The 12,671-nt window shown below is 40.9% G+C and overlaps 1 protein-coding gene across 1 annotated transcript; it reads right to left on the minus strand.

Annotated features, from left to right (window-relative positions):
* Nucleotides 1-4,053: 4,053 nt before the first annotated feature.
* Nucleotides 4,054-8,927, minus strand: LOC118407512 (la-related protein 6-like). Its single transcript, XM_035807994.1, has 3 exons — nt 8,616-8,927; nt 4,685-5,919; nt 4,054-4,513 (listed from the first exon to the last, which is right to left on the minus strand). Exons 1-3 carry the CDS (start codon nt 8,742-8,744, stop codon nt 4,261-4,263), a joined length of 1,617 nt encoding a protein of 538 aa, XP_035663887.1. The 5' UTR covers nt 8,745-8,927; the 3' UTR covers nt 4,054-4,260.
* Nucleotides 8,928-12,671: the final 3,744 nt, after the last annotated feature.

Raw genomic sequence — 12,671 nt, forward strand, 5'->3', positions numbered from 1 at the left:
CATCATATTTTACCTGCTGCTGTGTGGTGTTATTTGTGTGAGTTTGTGCTTAAAATGAAAAAGTATTGATGACTTCCTATTCTGCAATATTCACATCATAATTTTCCAAACATGCCAAAGCTTCAGTAAAATGTTCCACACAGGAATATGTATGAATTAGAAGATGAAAAAAATTATTCATTGTGAATTTTGAAAAAGATAAACTTTTTGATGCAATCTTGACTCAAGACAGTAGATAAAAAGACCAGATGTACGTGTGCTAATCATGTTCTTACCTACCAGTTTTCTCCTTCGTCTACACAACTTATAATTAGGCACAGAGCTCTTTTATGTAGTACTTCAATGTACTTGTGTGACAACAAAGTCTGTGGAGTAGGGGTCTAAATCTGTTTTTTCTTATTGGACTGATCCGGAAAAACAGGACCTGAAAAAAATCGGTAGACCGGATGTTGGACCTATTGGAAAATGAACAGATTATGAACAGATTATGATCAGGTGTTCACATGTTTTGGGACTTACCGGTCAGGGAAAATAACAAGAGCGAAGTAGACTAGACTCTATAGTAATTTCTACCAAGTTTTACAGTCAATCGAACAAAGGCAGTAAGCCTTGTAGGATTTTAAAATGCCAGTGGGAGTCGAATACTCTACTTAACATATTTTTTTGTAGCAAAATGGATAATTGTTTTCAGTATCGTCCATTCACAAGTTTTCAAATACTGAATCAGGTTCATGTCTGGACCTGATCCTCTGGACCTGAACCGGACCTGTATTTTCTGTACCGGTATCTACCCCTACAGTGGAGCAAATGAAAACAGACCAAACAAGAATACAGCTGCTCAGATGTGTATTGATATAAGCCAGAATCAGAAGAAAACAGCTGTATCTGTGGCACCAGTGACATGACAACAGTCAATAGGACAGTGAGTAAGTTGAGAACTACAGCCAATAGCAATCCATAGGATAACATACTGGTAGTTACATGTATGACATACTGTCATTTGAGCAATCAACAAGGCATGGCAACACTTCTATTGCAGTGAACACAAGTATTATGACACAAGTTGAAAAGAAGTGTCTGATGTTTTTTTCTAACCATCAAGCTATGCTCCATATGTTGTGGACACGGAACCAAGAAGTTATGAACATGGAGGAAATGAACATAGTTTCCGCCATCTTACCTGCCCCTCTGACATCCAAACTGTTATTCTGACAATCCCTTAGTGCAACATACAAATTAAAGTCCTGAACACAACAAAATTTTCAATCTTGCACTCTGGAAATATGACACAAGTGATACAGGGCAATGCAAGAAGAAGAATATAACTTGGGTATCTCAAATTAAAACTTTAACTGCATGTAAAATGTTAGCCAGCCAAAAGAATACGAGTACCACATTGGCATGCATTACTTCCATCTCTACATAATTTTTCACAATAGTTTGAAGTCAAAGTGAGTTCTGGCCAGACAGATACCCACACACTGGGTGGGGAAAACACCTGTAATGTTTTATCACATACTTCTAGTAAAGATATCACATTTAGATTGCCCCGTTCCCTCTATTTGATAGAGCTATTATCTCATAAACATGGGAAACGGCCAGACTTTTACCATTTTTTATACACTCAAACTTTCATAACTGCCAACATATTATACAATGAGACATTAATTTTGCTAAGCATTGTAGGTTTTGACAAATGAGTGGCCTCTTAACACAACCTGAATAGGATATGTCAATGAACAAGACTTGAATTACACTTCCCTGTTTCCTGGCTGTAATATTGAGAGTTGTCAGAAATTTTACCTGAAATTTGGAACAATATTCTCTTAATACAAGCTACTGTTAATGCATATATGCCAGTACCAGAGCTGTGAACTGCAGATCTTTGCAGTGTTTGGTTTTACTATGCTGATGCTTGGCTCCATTGTGATTTGGGACACCAAAATTTCTGACCACAAAATTGGGCTGTTTGTTTGTCTGGAAACCTGCCATCTTCATATTTTTGCATATATTTCAAGCGCTAATTAAGCATGACAGTAACAATCATAGAATCAATTTTGCTTCTTGATAACTTCAGTCTTTATCGATGGCATTGTTGCAAGCTTTAAGTTAGTCCTCCTCTACAAAACATATCACAGAGTGCAATACACAGAGTAACACATATAGTTCTCAACAACATAAGGATGGGCCCATACAGCTACTTTCAGCTCTTACTGATGTTATGAAGTATGTTTTGTGTATGAATCTGTATTACAGTCTGGAAATATTTTTCATGGACAAGAGTAGTGGCAAAGACTGGCACGTGCATGTAGAACACAACTACAATGCCAAAAAGCTTAATGACAATTTTAGAGTTATTTTTTATACACCTCCCTGGTTTCACTAATTCAGATAGTTTTATAGACTTTCTAGCCTGCTACAATTACAAATATACTTCCACATTTCTCTACACGATGTTGAGCTTGACAAAATAGAACTACTCCATACAAATGACACCAGCTACACATGCCACTGGTTGACAGAAAACTACATTTCAGACACTTTTTGCTACATTTTCTTAATTTCCTTCACACATCAAAATATTGCATACCTGTATTTTCCATTACTACTTTACACAAGGAAGTACAGTCGACATTAAACTGTGTGATGTGTAACATGACTTGTGGAATTTTACATTGTGCTCTGAGTCTCCCCAATATGAGCAATATCTTCTGTAGAACTGAAACAATAATATTTATAGTATTATAGTAGTTGGTAATAAGATTTTACAATTTACAGAGAATCTCAGAAATTGCAAACAAAGCCTTTTTCTGAAATTTTTCATTTCTGAATTCATAGCATAAGGTAAACCTCATTATAACACATCACTGATCGAGTTGCATTAGGTTCTGTTTGCTTAGTGGATTTAGAATTATAGCACTTTAAGGCTTTCTCTGAGTGACAGTACCCTTTCAGGCCTGCAATAACTTAAGGAATTTTTCCAGTAGCATATTCTTATAACTAACAAAACACTACCTTATATGTATTGGGAAAATTGTATGTTGCAGGTATATATTCAATTACTATATGTATTCAATGAAAGAATAAAAGAAAAGATGGTTAAACCAAACATGGGTTGACTCTGTACCCCCCTCTGTACCAACCTTTAATGGTACAGCCCATAATCCATTCTGTGGAAAGTTACTGAAATTTTGTATACAACATTTGTAGAGATTTTTAATTAAAAAATTGAATGTGAAAAATTGTTTGAGGCAAATCCTTGACAAATTTCAAAACATAAAACCTAAAATTGTGTTTTCACTGTGAAATTCTAGTGAATCAACAACAACAAAGAAAGAACCAAAAGAACTTAAAACATTGAGGATGCATATTTCAGAGACTGGCTCATCTACAGTACAGTCAGACACCTTGTATCTTTTTTTACAAGTAACTTGATTGGTCACCATCCATAGTACACATAATTAATTAGATGGCTTGGAAGGACAGCAAATTCATATTATCCATGCTCAGAATAAACTTAAATATCATGATTCTTGGTGACCATTACACAAATCAGCCGACCTTCCGTTCACTTTTTTCTTATTAAAGTGTAACATAATTGTACATTCCAACAATACATGTATTGGAAAATTGTCTTACCATTTAGAGTAGGATTAAACAAACCGTGCAACATAAACACCCTTCCTGTCTAGTTGTCCCTAATAAGATGAATAAAACAGAACTGAAAAGAAACTAATCTTTACCAGTATGGCATACCAAAACATAAAAATGTGAACTCATACTTCATCATCAGATATGAAACGAAAAGCTAAATTAAAATCTAAATTTGATAACACAAATAAGATTAAGAACTGAACAGAAACTAAATTAATTGCCATGTTTAATATAGCTTTCACATTCCTCCAAGTGACTCCTAAAAGTAATGTGGCTTTGAAGAACACAAAATACATGTGTAGGTAAGGCAATTTGGTGACTTTCTCTCTTTAGGCCTCTGCAATAAATAGTCAGCAAAGTTACCATGAAACAATACAAATGAAACTTTTTGTTGTTTTGTTGTAAAATCATCATTCATGACATGTATAAAATGTTCAATCCAAAAAGGTGCCATGTAAATCAATGCACATGCAGAGCACATGGGGAAATACTTCAACACTGTGTAGCACAAACACTACTGGTCTCATTCACACATCGGTGCCAGTATGTTTCAATCCACTTTACCATCCATTTACACTATGAAGTACTAGTAGATTGTCCCTTTCTCTAGTTGGTATCTTCCTGTAGGGGCTTGCGCCTCCCTATGCCGGGATGGAACCCTCCGGAGCCGTCCGGTGCTCGGGGCTGGCGAATCAGCACCATGTGAGGGCCCCCTCCCGCGCTGCCAGTGGAAGCGTTGCTGTCTGTCCGCGGCCGGAGTCCCAGCGATGTGTTGCTGTCCGTTCGCTTGCGTGGTAGAAGCGGGCTGGTGCCAGGGCTGGTGTCTGACATTCGTGCTGCTTCCTGAGCAGCTAGCAGTCTGAAAATGCAAGAAAAGTTGATTATACATCCCTAGCTCACTGTCAATTTATGGTGCCATTAACATGTTCATTTTTTTTTCTGCTGTGAAATTTTACTCCCATGATTAAAGACAAAGTGAATTACAGTAGTATATTGATGAATTTGATAAAGACATCTGATGGCTGCTCACCTTCGCTGCACCCAGGGACTGTGGGACGCACCGGGATCCCAGTCCCCGCCGGCAGCTGCGTCAACTCGTTTACGCCGCATCTCGGGGCTCGTCATGGGGCTTGGTCGGGGGCTGCTCTTTGGAGAAGAAGCGAGCGGGGAGACGCCACTGCCGCGACCCTTCCTCTGCATCCGCGGGCTGTTTCTGGGGCTGTTAGCAGGGCTGCTTCTGGGGGAACTTCCAGGGCTGAGGCGATTGGGGTCCAAGGCATGGGCATAAGATGGGCTGAGTTTGTGCTGGCTGCGATGGGGTGGAGAGGGTGACAAGCCGTCTACTTCTACATCAGATGAACCACTGCTATAGACCGCTGGCTCATCTCCGTGGGCGAGCTCTTCTACCCGACTACGGCGCTTCTTCTTCTTTTGCTTGTCCTTCTTGGCTTTAAGGTCGCCCTCCCCCTCGCTGTGGGTGTCTTCCTTCCCCTTCCGCTCTGCGTCTTGTCGCTCTTTCTTGTCCTTCTTCTTGCCGCAGGGCGCGAGAAGAGCGACGTGAATCCCCTTTCTCCAGTCGTCTTTTGCGCTCATCATGTCCACTGACATCTGGGCGCTCTCGTGTTTCTCGAACTCGACCACGGCACACACGTTGTTCCCCAACTCGGGATGGCGAGACATGTGCTTTCTCACGTCCTGCGGGATCATTCCTCCAGGCCGTATAATTCTGATTAAGGCGATTTCCCCACAATGGGAAAACATTGCACTGACTTTTTCTATGGTGGGGTTTTCAACACCAAGGTTCATTGCCACGATTGTTCTAGAGGGAGTGGTCTCGTCGTAATCTGGTAGTGGTTCCTTACGACCCACCTTTGTCCCTTCTTCGTTTAATCTGAGGCTCTCTGCTTGCTTCAGGCTGTATGCCACGGCTCTCCAGTCCTTGGTTAACGACTTGACTTTCCGGAACGAGGTGATGAGCTTGATGTTGACCAGTCCTTCCTTGTTCCGCCGCACATGTTTCAAAAGGAAAGCATCTTTCAAGATGTTGGCGTCGGAGAAATAGAACTCGACCTGCTTGATGATCTTGTCTTTGAGTTCGTCGTCTGGCGGGGTCCACTCGCCTCCGTCCGCCGAGGGCTCAGGACTGGGGTCTCGCGAGGCCCTGGGGCTGACGAAGGGACTCACATCCCGAGAGTCTACGCTACCCGTGTCCGCTTCATTTCCGTCGTACTCCTGCATACTGGTAATGTGTACAGCCAGCTGTGCCTGAAATAGAGAGAGCAGCAAGTTGTAATCTCAAGTATTACAAGTATGACAAACACTAAGATATGGTCAAATTCCTGAAAAAGAGTAATGACTAGAATAATAGGTTAAAAGGTCGAATCAACCACAACTCATGGACAGTCTACAAGTTGATTTTCTTCACAAAAACTGGAAACACAGAGAAAGCAGAGTCAGAGCAAATGCTAATGCCAATCACTTTAAAGTTTAAGGTTTAAATCTTTTCCTAGGAAACAAGATATTTTGAGATATGTCTTTATAAGTTCATACTTGCAATTATATACTCACACATTCCATAAAACTCTCAGCTACTGTGCACTCATATGAAGAATCCACAATAGGAGCATGTCACAATGTGTAGTTTTTTCACACACCAACCCTACCGAGCTGCTGACAAAGCAGTGTAGAACAGAGTTCTAGACTCTTAGAGTAAACAAGCCTACTTATGGTATCACTGTTCAACCTAATTTGGTAGATATGTTTAGACTTCAGTGGCATTTCTAAGTATGTGGATTTTTCATCTTGCCTTTGTCAAAGGATTCTATGGTGGATGTGCAAAAGCGCCCTCTAGGAAGAATCTTAGAACATGCAAGTTATAGATGTCAAGGACATTATACTAGTCCTTTTAATGTAGATAATGTCCTTGACAGCATACAAGGACCTGAATAACTGATGAAACGAAAAAGGAATGAAAAATTGAATCCAGAAGGATCCAAAAAGGTGGAAAATTGGAAAGCCTGTAATCCTTTTCAGAGAAAAAGACAAATTTTCAGGCTCTCATAATAAATATCAAGGACACTTACATAATGTCATAATTGCATACATTGATATAATAGACAGTTTCACCCTGAGGACATTCTGTTTCATAAGAGCTCACATGTAGAAATAACCATGCCACATGTCTAGAATATGGGTGCCATATAAAACTAAACGTTTCCTGATGATGTTGCAATATCACACAGATATTGCCCTACCTTGTACCCACACGTCATGTTTACTTTTGTCAGCAGAGAGGAAGTTTGCTAAGGTAACTAACAGCTGGCGAGCGGTAGCTGGTCTCTCATGTTGAAACAAGGTGAAACTGGCTTATCATACATAAAATAAAAATTTTGTCCCAAATTTTCAGTTGACTTAACCACTTCCAGAAGCCAGGCTTTTAGCCAGGCATGCCTCAACGCGTCATCTGGACGCACTTTTCTTAGAATAACAAGAAATTTGAAGCTCTGGATGCCCTTACACTGGGGAAAAAATCCTCTGACAGGCATGAAATTCTGATTGACCAGGGATGCTACCAGGTCATCTGTGGTCACAGTCTTCTACTGTGACCTCTGTAACAGTATTTTTACCTCTTAGGAGACCTTAGAATGCACTTTCTTAACTTAAAATCATCAAAAACTCTGCACCATGGAAGGTGGATGCCCCCGGACCCCCCTACAATAGTCACTTACCGCGACTCACCAATAGATTTGGACTCCCTATAATAAAATCCTAGCTAAAAGCCTGCCAGAAGCCAACAATAAAACCAGCCATCAAAACTAAAACGTTGATGAAGGTTTGGTAAGATATGCCAAAGAGCAGTTACGTCAGTGTCACTGGTGAAGGTATTGGGCACCGTCTGACTATTTCCAATATCATATCCTGAACATTCCTTGAGTAACTGCTTTTTGGAAATACTAAATAAAAGTTGTTGTTGTGTACAGTAGGTTGGTCATGGATCATCATCATGTCCTATGTATGGGAAATTGACTTGCATCCTGTTACTCAGTTGATTACAAAACAAGTTTTGGATGACCATCCAAATATTGAAAGGGATGAAATGAGTTGTTTGGTACAACCTATCCCCTGTTATTTTGAATGTTACCTGCACCAAGTGTACTGTTTGCCATTCTCTTTTGAGTAGGCTAGGGAGATGTTTTACCAGGTCCAGTCTGCTAAGTACAGACATATTTCTGACAACCTATCTTTTAGCCTGCTTTTCAAGCTATTACGCAGTTAACAGTCTTCTTAATGATAATCCATTCTCATTATTGATTGAGGTGAAACATGAAAATTATTCACACAGCTAGTATTACAATATGGCATAACTACAGCTGCATTTATATCCAATGAAGGACCCCTGTTGGGTTCTTTCTGTTTTACATGCAGCGGTAATATATAACATATTTCATATGAACATACTGTGCTCAACACACAGAATATATTTACACATCATATGTGATGTTACATCACTAATATCATCAACAGGCCAAGTTGCAAAATATGATATTGAGTGCCATTCATTTTGTCTGAGCATACTAATACTAGTAGATAATAGATTGGTGTATGGTACTTTTCGACTTGTATCCAATTTCCTTTTAGGTGGAGTATTTCTGGACAAAGAATATTTCTGGACAAAAACTGTTGCTGTATAGTTGAACAACAGGCCAAAGGTCTTCAGCAAGTTGAAGTTGTTAGCCTCAAAACGAAAGAAGAAGAAGAGATAGACTACACGTATTATTAGTGCCCCCCCCCCCCCCCCCTCCATTGACGTCCATACAAAGATGAAGGACGCTCATTATCATACCCTGACGACAGTCATAGACACTATAAGCCTGCGTTACGCTGAAAGCTTCTGCTCAGTGGAGATCTCACACATTATTTTGCGACGAGGCCCGAGTGAGAAGCATAACAAATGTGCATACCTTGTCAGGTACGATGAGCACTTCTGCGTTGTGCCCCTCCTCCTGTGCTGCTGCTGCCGTTCCAGATGGAACCCCTTCCCAGGCCTGGCCTCCCTCCGCCGCGCCAACTGCCGCCCCTGCCTCGCTCATTTCGCCTCGAAGAAGCTTCCGCGCGACTGAGAAGACAACAGGGAGCGAACTAGGCGGGTAAAAGCGAGGGGAAGCGATCCCCGCACCAGGCAACCACCGTGCACTGGCCTAGCGTCACTCACGTAAGACCAAAGGCAGCACACAGAAAGTAACACGTCATTCAACACCGCACGATTCGCCGTGATGACGAAGCAGCAAGGACGGGGTCGTGGGATATAGTGGCTTTAAAAAAAAGTCTTGCGAAAAGATAAAATTGCACACACCAATCCAATCAGATTACTACGTTACGTGTTGATCGCAGATAAGTAGTGAACCACTAGTGCGTTGCCATGGTAACGGGCAACCCACCCATGCACACAATGTAATGACGCAACATGGCGTGTCACTCAATACTTTCCGCTCACGCCCTTGATAAAAAGATAGGGAAGTAGATTTCTGCGAGTGCAATTTTGATATTGTGGAACGAAGCTTTTGATATGGTAACGTTACGTGCATTTATTGGTTTTCTGTTTACTGACTCTACTGAATAACCCGAAGACGCTGAACTTTGAAGTAGGAAGGAAAATATTTGAGTTTTTTTCCAACTGTTTGGATTTGAAAGAAACAAACGACATTTATCATGCATGAAAATTTCACCCCGTCCCAAAGTGGCCCAATGCAAATGCACGGTGAGCATCAACTTGCAGAATCGTCTGATGTATAAACTAACTGCTATGTTTCCTCTACTGACGAGGGCTCTTTAGAACCGGAAGTTGGCACTTTTCGTCACAGTGCCTCTCATTGGTGGAAATATCTGGCACGTGCATATTGTCACGCGGCCGTACAGAGACAAGAAGGTAGTCTTACTCTCCAAGCAGAGGTTGAGTCGCTTAGATATAGTATCATAGTACTAGTCAGAAAAATTACACGGTGTAATTTTTCCGGCTAGTACTATGTCTACGCGACTCAACCTCTGATTGGAGGGTAGTACTGAGTCTGTCATGCTTGTACGTACCCAATGCTGTACGGTACCGGACATTTTGGAACCTGGTAAAATACTGGTTGATGATTTGCAGGATAAGTGAGTCAACCAGAAAATGTCTAACCCGCGTACTAGTTAACTCGCAACCAACTTGCGAACCCCTCTGTCAAAGCAAGGTATTTTTCAGCACGCGAAAGGGTTTGGCAGAGATTAATTAGGGAGTTTCAAGAACGAAACCGGTGCCTATAAAAAGAAAATGACCAAAGGATGTGACTGTATCTGGCTACCTAAACTGTATGTACATTTGACTGATGGCGCTGATCAAGAAGCTCTACCTGCATTTAGGTGACATTGTACATAGCTAGTAGATATAACATTTCCATATCCATTTGATTTACGGTATACCAAATGTCAAACTTAACTCCCAATTAAAAATAACATTGCTAGCAAGACGACTATAAAACAAACAGATAGACAGACAGTGACAACAAACACAAGATTTCGACAGAGGTAGACATGTGCAAGTTGATATTTCTGATTGTTATAAGCTTTATATAAGGCTCAAAAATACTTCATAAGGCCAGTAATGAGTAAACAACGGTCCGATATTTCGAGGGCAACCTAATTTAGTATTACAACGTTAAGAGTGGATATTCTGGATAAAGCAGTCTGTATGATATTGACATTTACTGTACTATATATTCTCACATTTACATCACTATTTCATTCTATGAGCTGAGCGGTTTAACACGGTGCAGAAATAAGTCGCATGAGAATTCTTTAAATATTGGAATACCAAAACATAAGGCAGTGATTCAGCGCACTAACTTTCTTGTGGCACGGCGGTATCGAATGTTTGCTCCATGAATGTCGGTATGGAATGGATTAGAATGGCTTTATCTCATTACGAAGCTAGGAAAATACCCCAAAGATTGACGTTTTGTAGCCCAGGGACAGGCTAATATCGATTAGGTTGCTTTTGAAAGCACTCGCTCTGTACTTATATCCCAAAATCGTCATACGACAACGTCCAAAAATCGCCGTATCGTTCCGCCACCATTTCTCATTGAATCGCAATGTCAAGACTCAATTAGAAGTGTTGTCATTGATAAGACTGATTGTCATAAATTAGAACCATCCATTTGGAAGATTGTGAGGGGGCGAACTTTCACGGGCGGACCATGCAAATAGTTCCGCGAAAATCGGCCCCAGACCCTGCTAAAAATCCTACCCCATTGATTTCTGAAACACTCATTTTTGTGCTCGCTCTCGAAGCGGTTAACGTTAATCATTGGGTAATTGGAACCCATGGCCAGACATTGTCTCCTCTCTTGTCCAGTTTAGATTACTAGTATCACGAAGTGTTCTGGGTACGAGACTCCGGGCATCCAAGATGGTTGACAGACCAAAGCACAACAACGTCGCATTTTTTCTTCGTAGCTTCATAACATTGGATATCACTTGCGCGGTCGAGGAAGTTGGCGCCTGTTTTGGATTTATAAGGTTTATCTGGGGTTCTTTTATGAAAGTTCGGGCACGCATGTGGTACCGTCACCCGAGGATATTCGTCATTTCATCGGGCGCCACTAGTACTGCACTAGCCGCCAGGTGCTACAGCTGAAATGTCGAAGGTATGTGGCTTCGTCATTATAGTTTGTTGAATAGGAATAAAATTACCAACGTAACGGGCCGCTAACGTTGATAATAATCCCTTTCACAGAATTCAGAACGTATGTGTGGAAGCAGGAATTCTAGGTACATAGTAATAAGTCAAAGGGTAAGCTCCTCCCCCCCACCCCCCAAGTTTTTAAAACCCGTCTGGGCGTTGTTATGCAAATTAAAACAATGGTCAAGACAAGGACTGTTTACTTTTTGTGGGCCTTACCCTTTCCTGTCACCGCACATGCGTTCTGACTTCTGTGAAAGGGCTTATAAGACATACGTTACATACGTTAGCTGTCTAATATTATCTATAGTTAGAAATCTACATTAACGTTACATAAGATAATTGTTATATTTACAGAAGTTACATAAATCATGTTACACCCTTGGCAATTTTTTTTATTGTCAATCAAATTGTAACTATAACGAATGTGCAGGGCACAGAGCTGCAGAGGTGATGCAAATGGCTAAATATCAACATCACCTCTGAAAATAAAGACTACAGTTGACAAATGAAAATACAGTAACGGGAGGGGTCCAAAGTCCGGTAGGGGTCCAAAGTCCGGTAGGATTTTAAAATCATTTTTGCGGAGATATGCACAAGTGTCTGCACATGATCAGACCAGTACAACTTGTTATGGACTAAACCTTGTTGTAAATAACTGAAAAGTCAGAGTATGTCTCCAAGTTGGTAAGCCCCAACAGATAACGATAGAAAAAAGTACACAAGTTTGACGCCTTCCGTGCATGCTGACGAGCGAAAATATCGAGAACATGGCCCGGGAAACTCTTAAATTATCATCGTCAAATACGAAATGTGAAAAGATACCACCACAGATGAGAAGGCTATCTATAAAACTTCCTGAATAAGCACAGCTATGCCGTGTCTTTTCTTTTATAGTTGGATAATCGGAGCTAAATTATGTCGCATGTTCACGGCCCTGTCACCCACGCCATCTTTGTCAATCACCTATGAAGGAAGCCGAGCGATGCTCAACACGATGACGTTAGTCAACCCGTCAGTAGAGCACCAATCATTCAAGAAAATCGATCCCTACCGACTAAAGAAGTCCTGTAGTCATTTCTGCTGTTAAAAACGAGGTTGAAGCAGGAAATACAGAAGCCGAAAGTGAAAATGTGTAATCACAGGCAGACGTAAACAAAGTGCCGCCATTCTTATTTTTGGCGGCAGGTTGGTTTCGTCGTGAGAGGTAACCCGTAAGTAACGTATTTGAATATGCATCGTAATTCAAAATATTGCATATATTTGTGACAAAAATAGTATTGCAGAAGCTTAATGTTAG

The sequence above is a fragment of the Branchiostoma floridae genome, chromosome 2, assembly GCF_000003815.2.
Source record: "Branchiostoma floridae strain S238N-H82 chromosome 2, Bfl_VNyyK, whole genome shotgun sequence".
Taxonomy (NCBI): Eukaryota; Metazoa; Chordata; class Leptocardii; order Amphioxiformes; family Branchiostomatidae; genus Branchiostoma; species Branchiostoma floridae.

Coding starts and splice junctions, on each gene's coding strand:
- LOC118407512 (XM_035807994.1), bottom strand. CDS start 8,744: ATGAGCGAGGCAGGGGCGGCAGTTGGCGCGGCGGAGGGAGGCCAGGCC. Junction 5,920..8,615: donor TGCTCATCGTACCTGACAAG/GTATGCACATTT, acceptor TCTCTATTTCAG/GCACAGCTGGCTGTACACAT. Junction 4,514..4,684: donor AGTCCCTGGGTGCAGCGAAG/GTGAGCAGCCAT, acceptor TTGCATTTTCAG/ACTGCTAGCTGCTCAGGAAG.